The 21404-nt window shown below is 39.8% G+C and overlaps 2 protein-coding genes across 4 annotated transcripts; both read left to right on the top strand.

Annotated features, from left to right (window-relative positions):
- The first annotated feature begins 575 nt into the window (after nt 1-575).
- On the top strand, nt 576-3792 carry LOC145444931 (uncharacterized). Of its 3 annotated transcripts, none has more exons than XM_080322994.1 (3): nt 576-774; nt 932-1046; nt 3762-3792. In XM_080322994.1, exons 1-3 carry the CDS (start codon nt 696-698, stop codon nt 3775-3777), a joined length of 210 nt encoding a protein of 69 aa, XP_080179120.1. In that variant the 5' UTR covers nt 576-695; the 3' UTR covers nt 3778-3792. The 3 variants fall into 3 exon arrangements, with proteins under 3 accessions (XP_080179120.1, XP_080179119.1, XP_080179118.1); XM_080322993.1 differs by lacking the exon at nt 3762-3792 and adding an exon at nt 1635-1891; XM_080322992.1 differs by lacking the exon at nt 3762-3792 and adding an exon at nt 1851-2050 and having other exon boundaries at nt 577-774.
- Nucleotides 3793-16020: 12228 nt separating this feature from the next.
- On the top strand, nt 16021-18924 carry LOC145445299 (large ribosomal subunit protein bL28m-like). Its single transcript, XM_080323482.1, has 6 exons — nt 16021-16163; nt 16226-16345; nt 16601-16692; nt 17253-17395; nt 18115-18267; nt 18479-18924. The coding sequence occupies exons 1-6, from the start codon at nt 16156-16158 to the stop codon at nt 18839-18841; spliced, it is 879 nt and encodes a 292-aa protein (XP_080179608.1). The 5' UTR covers nt 16021-16155; the 3' UTR covers nt 18842-18924.
- The last annotated feature ends 2480 nt before the right edge of the window (nt 18925-21404 follow it).

Genomic DNA, 21404 nt, shown 5'->3' with positions numbered 1-21404 from the left:
TACGAACTTTGTAATGTTTCAATCGGAGTCAAATTCGTCTCCCGGGAAATTCTCGCGTAAGTTATGCTCGATCTCCTTTTCTTTATCAAAGATTCGTCCCTAGCAATTTTCTGTTCAAATCACACGTTCGAAAAAGAAAGCCAAAATCGATGGAGTAATCGTTTTTAGATGGCCCTATATGTATTTATGGATGTGCACTTAGATATTTGGCTTCTTCGAAATCACTTGAAATATTGATATGCAAAGTTCACGGCATTTATCTGATTAGAAGGAGCATGTTATCTTCGTATGGATGAGATTCCGAATATCCTAACCACGACTTGATGGGCAAATTTCATGGAACACACTAAATTAAACATTTTTCAACATTATTCGCGTATTCGGTCATACGCCACACGAGATCGACTTGTAAACGAAAACTCAAAGTGGAAGAAATTCACCCCATCATCGGATATATTCTGATACACTTCACGGGATTAACCCAAGCAATTTCACACCATCATGTATATCTTTGATGGTAGACGCGTCTATTGTGATGTAACAATGTCGATTAGAATTCCTTCCATAAACTAAGTGTTGTTAATGTCACTTTCGGTTTGAAGATGAATTGATGTTAGTCTCACCTAATTTTTCGTTAGTGTTAGGGTCACATAGTATTCTATTTAGGAAGAAGAAAGCCCGCCTGTACTATAGGTATGCCAAAGAGCAGGTCAGGCCAGAAAAATGCAAATGAGTCTCCCGAAATATCCAACGTAACTACCGAAAGAAGCTCTGGTAAGCACGAGGTAGCATATAGATGCTATCGCGTTGCATCATGTTGGTTTGACGCGGAGAAATGTTTGCCATGATTGACAATTATTAATTATGTATCGGGGACCATGTATAGTATAATTCCAGTTACATGATTTACATCTACGTCTATATAAAATAGCAACTGAAGAATGTCGAGCCCCAGAGACTGCTGAAGAGAAGGATCGTAAAGCAGCCTATTGGAAGGAGATGCACCGCGAGGCCCTTGCGTTAGATACGTCTCAGATGATAAGCAGGTAAATGATACTGGGGATGCGACGGTTTTCGCTCCTGTGAATAAATACCAAGAGAAAGTCGCAACCATTACCAATAGACATTTACCTAAAGTATAAATGGTTTTATATTTTATTTTACTATATGACGATATCTTATCTCCAGAGGCGTTCACTAACGAAGTTCTTCTACTTTATTTGACTACTCAAACTACTTCCATTTCTCCTTAACAGTTTTGAGGATTCTGTAAAGTAAAAAGTAGTATTGCGATATGGTTGCATTACTTTTATGAGGGAAATTATCATAACAACGGAGCGAACCAGCCCGGTATCAGGATAACGAAACATATTTCGAGAATTGCAGCTATTTGTAGTGTCATTAGTAGGGCAAGTGTTTGTTTCACTGAAATCGTGAGAAAGTTGCATTTAATTTTACCAAAACTTGCAGTAAAAAGTTGCATTTATAGTGTTTTAGAATTATAATGCTATGAGACGCTCGAAAGGTTCCATTGTATAACCCAAGAGTTTGAGATTTGTCGGGTGTCTGCTTCTTCCGTTTATTTCTTCGCTTTGTAATCGATCGATCATGCATACATTTTTTATGTTCTTTAGATTTGAAACCTACATGACAGCATTTCGCTGTCAACTCCTGCAGAGCTGTCAAAATTGGTACTTCCCCTTTTCACGGACAATATAATATCATTTTCGGCTCGCCTGGGCATCCGTCACCAATGCCGATTAAAAAAACGTTGCCCGGCGAGCTTCCCACAGTTTTATGGGTTCAAATGATATTGCGCTTCAACACAGCAAGTCTGCTCCATTTGACAGGGGTTGGACGACCTCACACTATCTGGCTATTCCTCGCAAAGCCTTCAACAGACCAATCGGTGCAGACGACGATGACGGGGGAAAACAAAAAGGAAAGAAAAAACAGAAAAAGAAATAAAATGTTCAGAAATCAGGATTCAGCCACCATGCCATAATGGCAACTTAATCGTTATGCTCAATAAATGGATGGACAAAAACAATATTATCGTGATTCACTAGTTCGCGGCACACTAGCACAACGGTTCTGGACTTTTTTGGCTTACCGCACCTGCAAACTACCAGAATACTTAGCCGCGCTCACAACCGTACAGAGGTGGTCTGTGATGAAGTACTTCTACCTTTAAGGAGCCCTCAAGTACGCTTTTGCCGGCTTCAAAGAAGGAGTTACTGCATCCTCCATATCTGCGGACACGTCACAAATATGCCAACGAATGGTACCCTTTGGCATGGGACTTTTTTCAATTCTTCCACAGCTTTGGCCTCAAACAATTTTTTTACAATTCTAATGCAAGCCGGAAGAATAACTTTCTACGCTTCCGTGAGAGGTTTCGAATTTTCAGCTATTATCCATGCTACCACATAACTGGCCTGCTGCGATCTCGTTGAAACTTCTGGTTGCGTTTAGGTACTATTCCATAGGATTTGTTTGACAATAAACTCTGCCCAATACCGCCACCAATGAATACAGAGGCGTATAATGGTGTCAAACGCATTTCCAGGCAGGTCGTGTATCGCGCGCGAGGACAGCAATACATTAATAGTTCTACTAGAAGCCACCCACAGATCAAATGTACAAATCTCACATCGGGCCCGATTTAGATTATTGATCATTTGCTATAAAATTTTAAAATGTCTCGCGGCACCCTTGCGAGACGTAAATGGCACTGTACCGCGGCACACCGGTTGAGAACCACTGGCTTAACCATTAATGTGCACGTTTGCTGTATAAATCCCACGATACATCTTCCTTCGTATGCGGTCGCATTTCAGACAACATGCAGCATCTACGTGCCCCCCCCCCCACCGATACACTCGCTATCTTTCGCGTCTTGGACTATAACTTTGAAAACAGTCATTTTATATTCAAATACACCGCGTTTCTCACCCCTAATGAAAAGTCGACGACGAATATTATTCATATCTGAAGAGCGAAAAGAACAGGGCGTAACAGCGATGTAAATTATAGTGAAGTCGGCTGACATAGCCATAATTCTCGAGTATAACGACGATTCCATGATTCACCAATACGATTTATTAGAAGGATCCCTTATTTGCCGTTTCTCTTTGTACTTGGCGAAATTAGACCCGATGATGTCATCGAATTAGGTAGAAGAATTATTATATCAATAGCTTGCGGGCAGACGAGACAATATACAGCCAACAACAGGCTGTTAGCGACTTCTGAATTGTAGTTCACAGTTACGCTTGCAATTGAATAGTATATTCATATTGAAATGAACCCGAATATTTTCGGCTGACACTCGTCAGGGGTAATCGTCAGCAACTAGTATAGAATTGGAAAGAACATTGTATATCAACAATCGTATCACGCTTGCAACGCTGGTTACGATGTGACGAACAATTTTTCAAACTCATTTGTAAAATTTGAAGGAACAGAACCAAAGTAAACCTCATTCTATATAACCATCATATATTGCCTCAGAACTCCATATATTAAAGACGAGTACATTCGAACCTGCCATTTCTGCGCTAAATCGAACTTGAAATCTGTCGTCAGACAGGAAGAGAAATGATCTCTAACGAAAGCATGTGGAAATAGCTATGAACATCAGTAGTTTTCGTAACATTCATTTTCTCTCGGTGCTGTCAATTTATAACCGGACCATTATTAGTGACGCACCATGATTTAGTGAAATCGCCCGTCCTGTAGCCCACGTGATTTCTCTACAGATGGAGAGAATTATAAACCACAGACGCAAGAGTGGAGTCTAATAAAATTTGGGAGGGACCAAGTGTCAGCATGTGTCGCATTATGATCGCGATTGGCGGTAATAGGCTTAAACGCAAGGATCTCAATTCAGCAATTTAAAGCAGACGAAAGTATACTATACACCGCTTGTTATGAAATGGAACAAGAAAATGAAACGTAATATCAATGCACATATCAAATTCAAAATTCATGAATACTCTAAACTCACGCATACAATTATATTTCGATCAGTTGTGTAGACTTGTATTTTCGCCCTGCATGCATTGTTAATTCGCTTTGACAGGAGTCTTCCAATTTATATTAACTATTCATTCCATTATCAGATTTGTTGTAGCCCATTAGATATCATCTTCATGCATCTAGATCAGTGGTTCTCAACCGCCGGTCCGCGGACCGGTGCCGGTCCGCGACGACCTTCCTGCCGGTCCGCCAGGTATTTTACAATTTTATACCTTGATTTCAAGATGCAAAAGGTACGAGCTGACTCGCCAAACCGCGCATGCAGTCCGCACGATCATTCGTTTTCGATTTATTCATTTAGTGCAGAACCGTAACTACCTCACCCAAACCGCCTATTGAAGGAGGCCCAAAGTGATTTCGTGAATGAACATAAATTATAGAGTATTTCTTTGAAACTTCATCCAACTTTTAAAAAAACAATTCCGCGCTTTTCCCGATTTAGTCTCACTAAATGACTTGCTTATTGGGTGCCCTTCCCCCACGAAACACGCATGATATATAGGAATAGGCATTCCAGCGTCAGCCATTGCCGCGCTGCGACGCACCAACACATTATGAAATTTAGACGAACATAGGACTCCGAAAAGTGTGCCAAAGATTCGGCAGAGAGAACACCTTGGCCGAAAAGGACTGCCCTTTGTTGACCGAAACTTCGATAGATATGTGTCACATTGTCCATAGGCACCTAAATGGCTGGCGCAGAATTTCACCGTCCTGACAATCTGTACCCAACAAGACAAATACCATTTCACAGAGTACAGTTATTTTCCAGTGAAGAAATACTAATTTGGAATTGTGTGCGTATTCTAGTTTAGTGCGCTTGGGCGATATCAATATCTATTCACTATATATAACAGACAGTACGTCATCAGACTTGGACAACTAGGTAATTCTAGTAGTCTAATTTCACTAAATTAGAGCGAAATGCCAATAATCTAATTCTAATCTAATTTGGAAAAGCTGAAAATTTTCTAGTTGTTCAAGTATATGCTCGGACAACTAGATAATTCTAGTTGTCTAATTTCACTAAATTAGATCGAATGCCAGTAATCCAATTCTAATCTAATTTGGAGAAGCCGAAAATTTTCTAGTTGTCCAAGTCTGAACGTCATGACATAATGACATACAACAAAGTAATTATTCCAACACGCCCGCCGAATATGTTTAATGTTAGTGACATGTCCTAAATTTTCCAAGACAACGCCGTACTCAGCTCTACCGGAAAATCTGATAATTCTGAAAGGATTTAAAAAAATAGAGCAATATATACGCAATTAATAATATTATTGGCCGATTCGGTCATGAATTATAAAAAATTTCCGCGCTTCGCGCGATTAGGCTACAGATACTCTCTGCATAGACGAACTAGAATGGATGTGTTCGCGAGTACTGGTGAAAAAATCCATCCAACTGTAGAAGGAATAAGACCAACATTTTATGGGGGGGTTGGGTGACGAAGTGGTTTTGGGTCCCAGTTTTGTGGATGGCCAGGTATAGCTGTGGTCAGGTGTTTTCGTGCGGCGCATTGTATCTGTAGTAGCAAGAGTTGCCTACGACTGGTGCTGTTGGCAATAAGCATTGAGCAAGGTAGCACGACAAGATTCTTGGTTCCACTTCGAAACACTTCTTCTCTCGATATTGTCGAAGAGAGGAATATTATTCCAGTTGGCGTGGTCGGTTACATACATGGCCTACGACGCGAAAGACTGTAAATACTCTCGTTCGGTTGATTTCAATTTTTGGAATTCCACCGGTCCGTCAAGTATTTTTCGAAATTTTACCGGTCCGCGAGGTGAAAAAGGTTGAGAACCACTGATCTAGATTACACAAGCTTTTAGGAATACCTGCAAGGCACGATAATGAAGTGGCTTAGTATATGAGTAAGTTACTTTATTACTGCTATAACAGGACGTGACGTCCCGGTTTAACATCCCCATTTCTTCGAATGTCGTTGATCGCTTTCAGACGCGAGGTGATCATGGATATGAAATTGTGAAATTCGACATACATATATAGTCATCGTTACAGAGTCTATAGCAGGGGTCCTGAACCTGATGGCCATGACGTAATCTCAAAAGACCATGAATAATCAGATAGGGTTACGATATACGTCCTAGTTTTTCAGGGAATTGGAAATGTCCTCCGAGGACGCCAAAAAGTACTCCATTTTACAATTCGTCCTCCTATTTACAGCTTTTACAGCTAGGGTAATGGACTGGGTCAATTGAAAATCGGCATAAATAACGCGAAATAGGGAAGGAGGACGTTCGAACGGCTCATTCGGGATTCGAATTAGTTCGATGACTTTCTTCTTTATTTTTAGTAAACACAAGTTTTCCTGTAAATATTTCAAAATAAGCTGTTCAATTTCGTTAAACCAACTTTTATGGTTGGTAAAAGTGTCCTCAAACTTTCCCGATTCCAAAATATGGTACCTCTAACGATATCAAAATATCAAAAATTGATCACGGTGTAAAAAGGTTGGTAGCCTCTGGTAGCGACATTGACGGACAGATACAGAGAGGGAGAGAGAGAGAGAGAGGGAGGGAGCGAGAGAGAGAGTGACAACGAGAGCGAGAGAGGGCGGCAGCGAGGACGAGAGAGAAAGAGGCCGGGAAATCTATTTCGGAATGCCACAGATACATAGCCCAAGCTGCACCCCTATCTCAGTTATTCCCATAATTCACCATAAAATAAAAAATGAAAACGCAGAAAAATTGAACAATAAAGAAACGAACTACACTTGACGGTGCTTTACTATGTAGAGCTCACTGTGCATTGTAATAAATACAGAACTTTTTTTTACACAAAACAGCGTGTGTGTGCATTTTACAATTATCAATGACCTATATATCGCTAATAAACACTGGTCGCCAACATAAAGCCAGGGCATGGTATGATATGGAATGGAATGGAATGGGAAATTTCCATACTCCATATCCACGCCAATCGTTTCGTGTACCATACTTCATAATTTTCCATTCCATATTTGATACTTTTCCCATACTTTCGCAACTTGCGCAACCTCTCAAGAGATGTTCTATTTTTTATGTGTGGAAAGTTCCGTCGTTTATATTCTAATTATACTGGACGAAATTATATCCATTTAAACAGCAATGACGATGCACCAATGATACAATGATACCGAACAATGCATAGGTCAGGTAAACTTCCTGGTGTTGACGAACTTATGCGTATGTTAGATATATTAAGCCGCCATAAGCTACACTTTCGCATGCTTTACTATAACTTGAAAATAAATAAATGTCTTTTCATCTGTATTCTGTGAGGAGTCCGGCTATGCTAAGAATTAGTGAGTTAGCGATCCCCCGTGAATACATATTCATGTACATATGAGCTCTGTTATAACGAACTAGGAGATTTCAATAACACCATTTCGCATGCAAGTGAATAACAACCTATACGAAAGATTGCTCACTAGGGTGGTTCAAAAATAACCTTTTTTCCTGAATCTTGCAGGTTACTTGATTAAATCGTTAGGTTGCCTTAAAAAACGACGCACACCAAATTTGAATTCATTCCAACCAATATTCGCGGATTTCGTAGAGTTTGAAAATTTTGAATTTGCCTAAAAATGCAAAAAAAAAATTTTTTCAAATTTTTTTGCCAACCCCATGAAATTGTTGCGCTGTCTTCGAAAACGATGCAAAACAAATTTGACTCAATTCGAAGCCGTAGAAGTGGAGTTATTTCAGTTTTTCTTTGATAATTCTGGGATTATCCTTGATTGGTGGATCATCTCAGAATTATCATCAAAAAACTTGAATAACTCCGCTTCTGCAGCTTGGAATTGAGTCAAATTTGTTTTCCATCGTTTTTGAAGACAGCGCAACAATTTCATAAGGTTGGAAGGAAAATTTGAAAAAAATTTTTTTTTGCATTTTTAGGCAAATTCAAAATTTTCAAACTCTACGAAATCCGCGAATATTGGTTGGAATGAATTCAAATTTGGTGTGCGTCGTTTTTTAAGGCAACCTAACGATTTAATCAAGTAACCTGCAAGATTCAGGAAAAAAGGTTATTTTCGAACCACCCTATTGCTCACCGCTGTCCAGTGTCCAGTCAATTCTCGCTAATCGATGGCACTGATAATACGAATTGCTGAATTCCAAATGAGCTGAGAAATATTACAGTTACGATCTGAATTTTATAAAGATATTTAATAAACGAGGTTAACAATGTAAGGAATTCTTTTTCAAGTATGTCTATTTCCAACCAGAAACCCATAATTTACCGCCGGTTGCAAACGTCTGCATTAAAATATATCTTAGCATAAAATTTTACATCGCTACAATAATTTTGCGACACCGGATCAAATATCTAATTTCCTCGCTAATCTCTCACAATCCTCACACTTATTAGCTTCAATAGCCAACAGCAGGGTATCCATTCTGTTATCATAGATAACCAGATTTCATGAAGGTACAATGCGCGTTGGAGGCCGGCATATCGTAACGTAGCTTCAAGACAAGCTACATATTTTTGAATTACAATGATGGTTATTTTCAATAGATATTGCGTGATGATCATCCCACCAAAGCGCAGAAAATTATTTCCAAGTTCAACATATAGATATAAATATTCATATAACTGGTGGGTAGCCTATACATTCGTAGTCTACGATTTTAAAACTTCCTTGTTAGTTCTCGGAGTGGAAGTTACGATAAGCGAAATGCAAGTTGTATCACGACGGCGGTCGAATATCATTGGTTTTTATAATATTTAGATTGAAATAATTATCATTAATATTAATTTCATTCATATGCGCGTTGTGCATATTTGTCTTAAATTAGTGGTCGACTGGGGTGGGTGAGTCATGAATTGCAATTTGAGATATGAACATAGACAGTGAGCGATTTTTTGAGGCGTGCAATCAACTTAACAAATCAAAAGTACGATAATTTTCATGGTTTTGGAAAAACTGTTAAAGTACGGAAAAGTATGTTAGTATGGAAAAACGATTCCATACCATACTTGGGAAACTTTCATACCATACCATCCTTACACATTTCCGTATTCCATACCATATACTTCCATACCATGCCTCGGATAGAGCGCTGGTGGAGATGCTGAGATACCATAGATTCCATTCCATCGGGCCGGTGACTTGTCTCTCAGTCTATACGCCTGACTGCGAATGAATACATTATATTGGATATGGAGGGGAGCGGATTAATAAACGAATAATTCATGCGCTTCGTGGTTTATCTCAGCGACTTGGTTATTTGAGAAATTAACAGACAGTATAGGCTAAGGTTCATGTATATTCGATGGAAATTCTAGCTGTGAAATTTTGCACAGAAAAACGATCTAATTGCATCTCGTATATTCTAGAATTGATCAGCTAGCACGTCGGTCTTTAAATGGCGCACTTTTTAACGTCGTGAGGGAATATGGTAACTACACAGTACACAAGTTATATGAATAAAACAGGAGTGATCCCCGTATACAAACCATATGAAATAAAGCAATGTTACTAGCTAACGACCCGTATATATTCTCATATCTGGGTTGCATTTGAAAATATTGCTAGTTTCATCGCCATTTCACGTCAATACGTCTATTTAATTATTAAGGGTTGCATAAAAACAAAAATCAATTTGAAGCAAACAAACATGACCCTTTCTGAAAACACGACGTCGCATCTTTTCCATTGTTACAGCACAGTGGATTCGCATTGTTATACGATTCCATGATAATTACATCCATACCCAAGTCACAAGGCTCCGAGTCACAAGTCAATCTCACTGTTATAGTTGTGACTCGAGTCAAGTCCGAATCCAAGTCAGCGAGCAGAGGGTCGAATCCAAGTCATGGTATTATGACTCCAGTACGGGTCCAAGTCGTCGCGTAGACTGCTCAGTTTCGATTTAAAGTCTTCTTTAAACCACTTTTTATGACTCTGTTTGGTGATATCGAATGGTTCGCATTTACAATATACTAATTTCACTCACTTTTAACAGTTTCTTGTCGCATTTTCAAGTATACCAGCATACCAATAGGCGAAATATCAACAGTGTGGTTATAATTACCATTCTTCGAAAATACACTGAAATGTCGGTCTTGGCCGTCTGAGACTCGAGTCATATGACTTGGTTCGAGTCATGCGCAATGACTCGATTCCAAATCGACTCATCAGAAAATCGCGACTCGAGTCGGACTCGAGTCAAGTCTTGACTCGACTCAATACAACCCTGACTGGAATTGTAAATATAGGGTCAATATGGCAGGGTTGTAATGACTCGACTCATGATTTTTTTTGTGACTCGACTTGACTCGAGTCATTTTTTTTGAAATGGGAAAATGACTCGACTCGACTCGAGTCAATATTTGGATTGACTCGACTTGTACTCGAGTCATTATGCATGACTCGACCAAAGTCACTGATTTGGCTTATTTTGTATGACTTGAAGATGAAGAAATTTGCGAATCGTAATGGCTAGACGTAGCGGCCGCGGGCCGCATAAATTCAATTTCGATATAAAGGGGGCAACCACGTTTTAAAACTCTACGTCAGTACAACGCTGTTCTACCGAACATAGGCAATGGGTATAGTGACCACAAAAAAGTAATATTTTAATCAAGGGATAAAAATACAACAGAGTATCACTGTCATCAATTTCATTTTATTTCAAACTGCGAGCTGTGAACGATACCTAGAAACGCTTTTTGGGACTAGCGAGATACGTAACTAGCTGAAAAACCATCCCCACTTGAAGCTTAATCTTGTGGGAAAGCCCTAAGCCAGTGGTTCTCAAACCTTTTTTGATATGCCCCACTATATGATACTAAAAAATTTCGCGCCCCCTTATCGTCATATCACAAAATGCATCCATAATGCTGGCTATCCGAACGTATAGTTTGATGGTATGGAAGGTTATGAATGTTGACGAGAGAATTTTATAATATGAATTCCGGATTATACACAGAGCACTAGCTATAACTATAAATTCGAGGAAAATCGCGCCCAGCGCAAATTTTTTTTTTTAGTTGAACGCAGCTCCACGGCCCCTTCAGATGCTTTCACGACCCCATATGGGGGACGTACCCTCAGTTTTAGAACCACTTCCCTAAGCAGTTTTCTAGGTGTCTCGGTATTGACAGTGTTTGGGCCATTGCACGTCAATTTCAGAATTTCAAAATGTTTTCTTAGCTTTCTTCCGAAATCTCAAATCATGTCGCGGGCCGCAAAATATGACCTGGCGGGCCGCATGCGGCCCGCGGGCCGCGTGTTGGTGACCCCTGGGCTAGATCAACGCATCTGACGAATTCTGCCGACATCGCTATTTGTCACCACTGCTTTCGTTGCACTCGTCTGATATCAGATATGCCGCCATAAAAACAACAGACATAGCACACTGGCAATGCATTGTGCAAAATCATCCAGTGATGAAGAGGTAATAAATCCTCCGCAATCAAAGTAGTCAAGACTTTTCAATTATACAAGCAAACAATCGAAGCAAAGTTCAATTAGAGCCAATGCAATGACTCAGATGGTGAAGGTCTTGGAAGAGACTGATAAGCTCATGTGTAGATTTGAAGGCGATAATTCTTTGTATTTTTGGGCGACTAGAAATAATGAGTATCCCATGCTCTTCAGTGATGTTCAAAAATGCTTGTCAATTCCTGCATCTAGTGCATCAGTGGAATGTGTATTCAGTAGATGTGGATTTATTCTAAGGCCATGCAGTTTTAATATATCTGAGGATCTCTTGTCCACTTTGGTATTTTTGAAGTGTAACTCATCATTGATTTGATCGGCAGTCTGTGAAAACACACAATACTCTCCGTCCATTTGACGTTTTGTTAGGTATGTGCATTGTGCACGTGAGTAATAATGAATGGCTAATGCTGTGTGATGCTTGTACAATAGGGCTGTTCAAAAATAACTTATTTTTTATCTTACTGGGTGGCTACTTGATAAAATTGATATGTTGCATTAAAAGAACACTGAATCAGGCCAAATTTTAAAAAGTAGAATCAATGATCTGAGAGGAGAAAATTTTGGATTTGTAAATTAATGGAGTATTTTTAGTGAGAAATTCTTTCATATAATATAATTACATACTAGTAGTAAGCCGACTATTTTTTTTTAATCCAAATTATTCTACTCTAATAACTTCGCTTTCTATAGTTGGAATTGAGCCAAATTTGCTATGAATCATATTTTCACACAATCTAACAATATCATGAGGTAGCCGGTAAAATTCAAAAATGTCGATTCGTAATTAATCCAAAATTTTCTCTCATAGCATTGCTTTCTACCGGTTGGAATTGAGCCAAATTTGAGTTTTTTTAGGCAATCTAACAATTTTAAGAAGTAGCCGGAAAATTTCAAAAAAATGTTTTTTAACAGCCTCATTGTACACTTATTTCTCCAATGATGTAACTGCGATGTAGTCTGTAATGCAATTGGGAAAACCTTTTGTCACTGCACATAGCTGCATGCACGCTTTTACAGCATGCTGGCCTGGTGAATATACCTCTAGTCTACATAAACATGCATCTGTTGATTCTCTATCACCTGGTATGTAGACGTGAATTCGTAGGTTCTCCATCAAATAGTATGTAGACTTGAATTCTTTGGCTCTCTATCAGCTATTTGTGAGCTGTCGTCAATGTGCTAGTAATAAAAACTGAATGCTTGTATTTGTGATGTATCCGACTGACAAGACAGATATTTGATTTTAAGTTCTAAGATTAGTAAACTTATCATACTCGCGGCCTGTCCCGTCTATTTGTAGCATCAGTAAATGAGGCCAGGAACTGTCCGTAATCTGCCTAAATCAGAGGTCTCAAACTCAAATGTGCTCGCGGGCCAATCTCCTAAAATGTGATGACCCGCGGGCCGCAGCATTAATAAATAGGGGTATTCAATCTATAATATCCAACTAGGCCTTATTTAACGGCATCTTGCAGACAGACATTCCACAATCATCGAGAAAATGTAATTTACTATTATACTATTCACGCTTGGCACGAAAAAAAATCACATTTTCAAATATTTGAAAAAATAGTTTTTGTGCCGGGCATAATTTTTAGAAATAATGAGTTTATACATCATGCGAGAGGACGCATGATGATATCGTAAAAGCTGTCGGGTTGTAATATTGCAGCTATTGGACCTTTGAAATGCCACAATTTTACGTAGAATATTTTAGAATTCACGAAAGATTGATCTGATATCAGAGCATATGAGCGGTGTAGCCTAATCGAGGTTTCTGATATACTCGTGATAAGTATAGGCTATTGTTACTGTCATTGCCGAAGTCAAATTAAACCAGCGTTAGGTTTTATTCGATTAATATTGGAACAGATCAATAACAACTTAAATATAATCAATATTGTTCCATAGTAATAACATTGTTTTTTACCCGTTTTAGCAATCGTTCCCCCTGTACTTTCAATTAGATTTCCAGTGATCGCTGTCAATTTTCAACACAATTTCTGATGGGACCTATATAAAAATCAGAACGACTATTCACATAAAATCGCGCGTAGCGCGAAGAATATTTTCCAGTTGCATAAATTAGCCCAGAAAATATTCCACAGCATATAGGCCAATTTCCACAATGCATCATGGTACCCCCTGATGTGGTGTTTTGTACCACGAAGGGTACACGGACCCCTGGAATATAAATGACTAATCGTCGAAGAATCCATTGGTGTTACAACTGTGGGGCGTACCACTACCTTACTCGCCACCGATAATAACATGGACAGAGAGAACAAACAACATCCAGGATGTCACCAAATCTACGTCACGGGGGTCACAGAACGCAAATGGTTTCCAAACAGACCTGATTAGATTTCTTTATTCTATATACCCTACGCAACGCAAGCTACTGGCTTTTGCTATATTACTATTTATTTCACGACAGTTTCATAGATTTTTGCGTCCGTAGGATTGCCAAGTCACTATTCCAAGAGGCAAGACCTCTGATTTTAACGTTCGACCCTGCTCAAATCGAGTCATTATTAGTTTATCACTCAGTCAATCCAAAACCGAGTAATTTAACGAAAGGTCGCACTAAACAAAATCAATATTTTCAGTCACGAATCATCAACGGGTCATGTTTTGTCATCATGAATCTGAAATGTGACGTAATAGCGATATCCCACAGAATGGTAGATTTTAGGAAGTGTTGTGATAGTGAAGTTTGTTTAGATTTTAGGTTTTTGAAGTAGTTTTAGAGTGAACTTTAAGTTCCTAAATCAAATAAAGATATATGACACTAGAAAATATTGTCGAATACTTGAAATCGAAAAATGACTTTGCGGGCCGCACAAAATGTTCTCGAGGGCCGCATGCGGCCCGCGGGCCGCGTGTTTGAGACCTCTGGCCTAAATAAACACGTGCCAAGACTCTGATACGGACAAAATAAGCATGTCTGGCAAGCAGGGAATTCGATATCACGCCAGCGGGATTGAAAACATGGGTTATGACTTCAATACTGTGACTTGGACTCGGACTCGAGTCATAATACTATGACTCGGACTTGGCCCTTTAAGCGGTGACTTGGACTCGGACTCGACTCGGTGATGAATTGAAAATGACTCGACTTGACTCGAGTCAAAACCACAAAAGTAAGATTGACTCGTGACCCGGAACCTTGTGACTTGGTTACAACCCTGCAATATGGCTTCTTTGACGAAAAACTATATTTGACGCCATGCAGTATTGTTACGATCGGCGGTCATGATCATCAGAACATCAATTCCATTTCGGTGATACATAACTAGGTGCTTTCACTGTTTGACAGGCGACGATTTCGAGGGTTTCAACCATGCCATATCGTATATGTCTACTATATGTATTGCAGGTCGTCCGAAAGCTCCTACTACATGTTTTACGAAAGTATTTATACAATTATTACATATTTATTAAAGTTTTATGCACTACACGGATAATACATTATTTGAAATTGCATTTGTCTAAATACTGTATGGGGCAGAGATAACAAAGTTTGCATATTCTGGAGGAGGCAACAGGGCTGTGGAGTCGGAGTCGGTGGAGTCGGAATCGGCATTTGGCTAATTTTCGCTTGATGGAGTCGGAGTCGTGAAAACTGTAGTGGCTGGAGTCGGAGTTGGAATCGTGGAAAAAAATACAGACTGGTGTAGGAGTCGGAGTTTGTTAAAATGACCCTGACTTCGACTCCGACTCCGACTCCAACTTCTCTATTATGACGACAATTGCTTTCAATGGTATCTTTGTATATTTGTACAACGATTATAGGATTTGTACGTATCATCAATCACTGTTATTAGTAACGATACAGATCAGGGGCAGCCAAACCGTGCCCCGCAGGCAAAATGTGGCCCGCGAGAAGGTTTTGTGTCACCTGCGAGGTAGTTCTCGAAATAGTTATAACATCAGGTAAAATTGCAAGGCCAACCAAAATATGATTAGCCTGACCGCGAAATTTGATGCATTGGCGTAACCAGGGGCCATCCACAATCATCTCAGATCTTCGTATATGACCATAAAGTAGAATATTCCGTAGCATATCGATCTCACCTTCTGCAACAAGCACCCACTTTTTGTCGCTTGCCTTTTATATTACCTGCTTTACTTTTCATTCAGTGTGCATGCCTCTTTTTTCATCGCCTAGGCCTGCTCCAAGTCGTTTCGACACATTCGTATCTTTTTATTTTATCGCAGTTTTGTGGTCTTTTGAAATGATGAAAATATTAATAAACTGATACTGAAACTCTCTGTCTCTTCTATCTCTCTCTGTCTACCGATCCGTGATTAACTGTGCGTGACGGAAAACCGGGGAAACCCGGCCGGCTTAATTGGATTTTATTTTATTGACATCTTGTGTGAAAATTACTGTAGATGTGGAATGTGGATTAGTTATCCATAATGGTCTGTGCATCATCATCGATATTTGCGGAGATTACCTGGTTTGATAACTATTGTAGTGTTAACTGCCTACTTAACTTTACTCTCACATGTTTATATATCTCATGCGCATCAGTGGCATCACCAACACTGTCTATTTTAATTCAGATCTGTTTATCTGAATACCGTACCGTAGTGCTCTAAAACCCACTGGAACGACAAATAGTGCGTTATTACGGTAAATCATGCCACGGTAAGATGATTTAATGCGAAATATTTGTTTCCAATCCATTAATAACTGACTATTATCTGTAGACCGCCAATGAGCCTGGTCCCTTTGCCAAATTACAAAGGCAAAGCTGGATTCCTTACTCATGGTATTCCACGCAATCATTTCTTCGATAAACCGTGGTTGCGATACCCTATTTATTCAAGGTAAGTTAGTGCATTCATTTACGAACTTTAGAGGTAAAATGCAATTGTTGGCGTTACTGAATGTCTGAATTCACTACCGCCCAATATGGAATCGGTGTCTCGTGCACACCAAAGATTCTACTGTCAACACACAGGTGTGACGCTAAGAACCGTCTTGGCACACTAAATATATTACGCTAAACGTACCGGGATTCAAACTGGACTACCGCACATGTCATGAACTTCAAATCATTAATATTTTAATTGTTTTTGCAGACTGCCAGAATATTGGAGAAAGCAGCATGAAACAAAACCACCACAAATCAATATAGTCCCGATGAAAGGAACAAAAAGACCACAACATGAAGGTATCCTATTGTCAGTTGTAGTATAGCAGCAGCTGTTGAATAATTTCAATCTGATCTATGATATAAGTAAATTGAAAGAAAGTAAATTTACTAGGTAAGCCTATATAATCGAATAAAAAATAAACTAGGGTAGTGGTTGCTAACATTTGATTGAATCGCCGTTCCCTTATCAAGTTCAATATATCTTTATCACCCCTTAAGGTCCAGAGTTCATCAGGAGCCTTATCCTGTTAATTTTATGTAGTATGTATGTAGTTTGTATCCACTTCGGTAGTTTTGTATGCATACTACTTCTACTTCAACTATTTTTCTTGTCCCGTCTCTCAAAATCGCCCACTTTTGGAACCACTGAACTAGGTCATCTCCAATTTTGCAAACAAAATGAAGCTTTGCAGACTCTTTCTTGTTCAGCCTACCGTACTCAATTGCTTTGTAAATGTGAATCACGAATATGTTGTTATTGTCTAATCTTGAATCGATCTGGTGGTCAGGCAAGATACAATACGATTTACCAAAGAAATTAACGAAATTAGCCCGTTGATTCCCGTTTACATTCACAGGATTGTGGACCAAGGATGAACAAGGCAACCCAATCCCAGTTAAAAACTTTCCGATCAATGTTCTATATCCGGAAGAAGTGAAGAACGGACTGTACGGCGGGGAGGGAATTGTCAGAGGATGGAGACATGCTCGAGGATTAAAAGTAAGATCATCTTCAGTTCATTGTTCATTGGCGGGTGAAATCGGCATATTTTGGCATGGCCTATTATACCTGGCAATATTCTAAATGGCCAGGACCAGGTCGAAATTTATTTTATAATCTCAGACATCAGCAGTAGGTAACTACTGATCTCAATAAAGCAGTCTCTTTACCATTTGATTAGCTGATGTCACTATTTTTACATGGTTTATGCATGGAAATAATTCAGCAATTGTCTAATAATGATTTTCTTTTGTAAACCTAAGATGTGTAAATGCTGTATTGCAGCTGTGTGCATTGTACACTGTGCAACATTTCTTATAGGCGGGCCGAATGTAAATTTTTTCGATATCTTCCTACACGTAATTTCCGTGCATGGCCCAGGGATAATTGTGATAGCCGTTAAAAATATAACCATTCAATAAAGTTTATGAAATATAATGATGTGCGAAGTTAGGATAGGTATGTTTTAGTGATTTTACTGTTTTTATTTAACCATTCTCTTAGTCCACGTTAGCTTAGCTCAAACATACCCGGCCATGCTAAATTACAAACCCATTTCGCCAGCGGCACATTATTCAAAATTGGGACTTCATTATCGGCCTCAATTTCTCTGGGGTGCTGCACATTGCGCGTTTCTGTTGTATTGATGTCAACGGCGACAAAAACTTCAATTTAAAAACTACAAATATCACATGTTTCAATATGTTGCCATCCTTCAGTCAAAACCAGTGACTCCGCGTAATTGGATGCCAAGCACATCAGTCGAGTCGTTTTGGAGTGAAGTATTGGAACGATGGATTGAGACGACGGTGACCCCGAGGACTCTGCGACTCATAGATGAAGCTTACGGCTTCGACCATTACATTTTGAAGGTACGATGACAGCAGCTTTTTGTTACTTTTGAATCATCGGCAGCTAGCAAGGCGTTGGATTCGAATTATTCAATTTTAATTTGAGAACATATTATTTGTAGAGAGCAGTATCCCTTCAATTGCTCACCCTTTCACATCGTAAGGCGTTATGTGAATCCAATTTATGGAATGCCCTTGGCCCCTTTCCTAATTGGTCGCATTGTATACGCAGACTCCCGAATACGAACTCTGTTCCAAGCTGGGCTCAAACTTGAAGCGCGAGATGCTGTTTCGTCTCCTCGACAAGGACACCGCGATGTACGTCAACGACCCAGAGAAGCAGCAAAAGGTTTACGACAGGTACAAGAAATACGCGATGAAGAGGGAAGACGCTGAATGGGTGGGTCTCTCGCTGTTCGAGGCGATGAAAAAGCAGTGGGACATTGAACAAGCGCGCGGCCTGCATGACAGCAAGCCTTTGCTGGACTTTTACACGGACGAACTGAAACGGAAGTTTGTAGCCGATAAAGACTTGCCAAAAACTGGCGTTGGTATCGATAGCGGTGCGCCGATTTTCCAACCGCAGCCAAGATAACGATCATAAATTTCTTTTTTAACTGATAAAGCGTGGATGCGATGAAAATTTGTGGGTGACATGAATTTTTCGCAATCATACAATGCCGATGTTTTCCGTCATCATGGATCGCATGTCATTTGCAATGTCAAATTTGAAGTCAGGATGCGAGAACTCCCCGCAGCTTGGCTGTGCCCTGAGGTGGTAAAATTAGTCAGCATTGTGTAGAAACAAACCCACTTAAGTAGATACTTGAGTAGGAGTTCTCTGTTACTGACCACCTCTGGTCACCTGCCCGTGCGCTGTGGTTTTGCCTGTACTCGACGGGCGTTTATATTGTAGGAAAGTGGCCTTATACAAATTTCTTGCCTTGTTCGTGAGGGAATGAGACTATATTTATCGCTACTGATTTGTCGCATGGTTTTGCCTGGCTGGTGTACCTAATTGCGAGAACAAGCGGCTGATAAGGGTGTGTTACACGAAATGATCACCTTGGTAATTTACATTTATCAGCATAGATCGGGATGTGTATAACTGACAGGCTGTACTCCAGGGGTGGCCAACCTTGTCGGCCAAACGGCCACATGATATTTACGAACTTCTGCGCGGGCCACTTGAATGCTGATGACCATTTTTTAGTCTTCCGATAGGAGCAAACCGGATTAGGTAACGGCAAAAATATATAATACTTAAAATATTACGCATGAAAATCCATAATAATTATGGCATGAAGAGTCAGGGGGCAACCGCGACTATTGCGTGGGCCACTTGAATGTTAAATCAGCCCATTGTCGTCCGTTGCAACTCCATGAAGGTGAAACAATTTACCGTCTCCTGAACAAAATGTACGTAACTGTCATCAACCACTGTGACGTCACCCACACGTCACCTGAGCCAGCGAACATCCGCACGAATTTTCCTTGTTAATGAATGAATTCGGTCATAATAATGTCACGTCACTTGCATATATATTGCGGGTCGCCTCTGCATATACCGCTATGCTCATTTGGCAAGGGCAGGGATATTCGGCGCTTGAACTTATAAATATCGAAGATTTCGGATAATATGCGAAATATTGTACTTTATGGTCATAAACGACGATCTAAGAAAATGTGACTGGCCCCTGATGGCTACGCCAATGCGTGGGAACTGATATTTTAGTCATCAAAATCCAAAATTTCGCGATCAAGCTCCTAAAATCTTTGTTATTTGGTTTTGGTTAATTATTTTTTGCTATTATAACTAATTTCATTACTCGGCGGGCTACTCAAAGCCTTCTCGAGGGCCACGGGTTGGCCGCCTCTGCTTTAATCTATGGTCGCGTGAAAAATACAGACATGAACGACTGAACTTTCCTGTGTTTCTTACTATGTGTAACGTCGTAGTAAGCATCACTTGACCCGAAGCTTGATGCCCAAATCTGCAGCGAATCGGTTGGTACTCGATTTTTAACGGTCCTGGCGATTCATAGTTTAACATTGGCAGACGCAGATGTTCCATTTTATCAATTGGATTTTGTCAGGTGTGACGAATGGCCGTTACACAAGTATCGGATTAGATAAATTTAGGCGTGCGTCATCATCTGTCCATCGTGAAGTGAATTGCAAATTCGGTGCCCGGCAAGCAAACGCTGCCAGGCTTACAATGCAGATCAGGCTCAGAGATCAGATTCATCTCGTGATACCAAGTTAAATGCAGGATTAGTAATTTACAAGGGAAATTTCTTGCCACTGTCTAAAGCGAAAATTTGCTCTTCGTTTGGATTGCATCATTACCCGTGAGCGTGAAGAGGCCTACTTCTCAGATCTATCTCGGGCACTGCGAAATGGCAAGTAGCGAGGGCGGAATAGGCGATTTGCAGGACTCCGGATGCGTGATTGCATGAACGTAGCTACAATTGACTGCTTAGTAAGCAAGCCACTATTCTACGCATGTGCTAGCTAGTTATCTGTACTTAAACACCATGCATGGGCGACCAATAGGTAGGGCTGGGCGAAATTGAGTACCTGAGTGATTCGATTCTGAATGCCGAATTACACTTCGATCCGAGTATCGCTTATTATGACGTCACAACGCCAATATATGGCTGAAAGAAGATGAAAACTTTACGTGAAGTCAATTTTCTCAAAATGTATAAATTGGACATAAGTCACTTTGATTCCACTGCAACGAAATATGTACCTTTTATGACACCACAAAGAACATAATGCCTGTTATCCATCACAATAAAGATACTTCGGTATTTTTCGATCATACCGATTTCATTGCACTTCGTGACAATGTTGTGGGATGATCTTGACTTCGGAAACGTGTTATTTCCCGTAACGTAAATTAGGTAATCTAACAATTTTATCAAGTAGCCAGTACGATTTGAGAAAAAAAGTCATTTTTGAAGAGCCCTACTGAGCAGCAATAACATGAGTTATGGACAGGCCTGTTTATTTTTGGATATTGGGTTTTATTTCTGGAGATTCTCCAAAAATAAGATTTGAAAACATCCAAAAATAAGCTTTTTTTGGATGATGTTTTTTCAAGTTTTTTAGTGAAATGCACGAGTCAGATCAGTGTAATTACTGTTGAAACA

The sequence above is a fragment of the Botryllus schlosseri genome, chromosome 8, assembly GCF_051294905.1.
Source record: "Botryllus schlosseri isolate E-star chromosome 8, Bs_hap1, whole genome shotgun sequence".
In the NCBI taxonomy this organism is placed as follows: domain Eukaryota; kingdom Metazoa; phylum Chordata; class Ascidiacea; order Stolidobranchia; family Styelidae; genus Botryllus; species Botryllus schlosseri.
Note: the sequence above shows the minus strand (reverse complement) of the source record. Positions and strands in the feature narration are given on the sequence as shown.

What these genes read in the sequence shown, in the direction of transcription:
- LOC145444931 (XM_080322992.1), top strand. Translation starts at nt 696, where the DNA reads ATGCCAAAGAGCAGGTCAGGCCAGAAAAATGCAAATGAGTCTCCCGAA. An exon ending in AACTACCGAAAGAAGCTCTG is followed by an intron (nt 775 to 931) that starts GTAAGCACGAGG and finishes TATATAAAATAG; the next exon opens with CAACTGAAGAATGTCGAGCC. An exon ending in ACGTCTCAGATGATAAGCAG is followed by an intron (nt 1,047 to 1,850) that starts GTAAATGATACT and finishes TCCATTTGACAG; the next exon opens with GGGTTGGACGACCTCACACT.
- LOC145445299 (XM_080323482.1), top strand. An exon ending in CGATACCCTATTTATTCAAG is followed by an intron (nt 16,346 to 16,600) that starts GTAAGTTAGTGC and finishes TTGTTTTTGCAG; the next exon opens with ACTGCCAGAATATTGGAGAA. An exon ending in TCGACCATTACATTTTGAAG is followed by an intron (nt 18,268 to 18,478) that starts GTACGATGACAG and finishes TTGTATACGCAG; the next exon opens with ACTCCCGAATACGAACTCTG.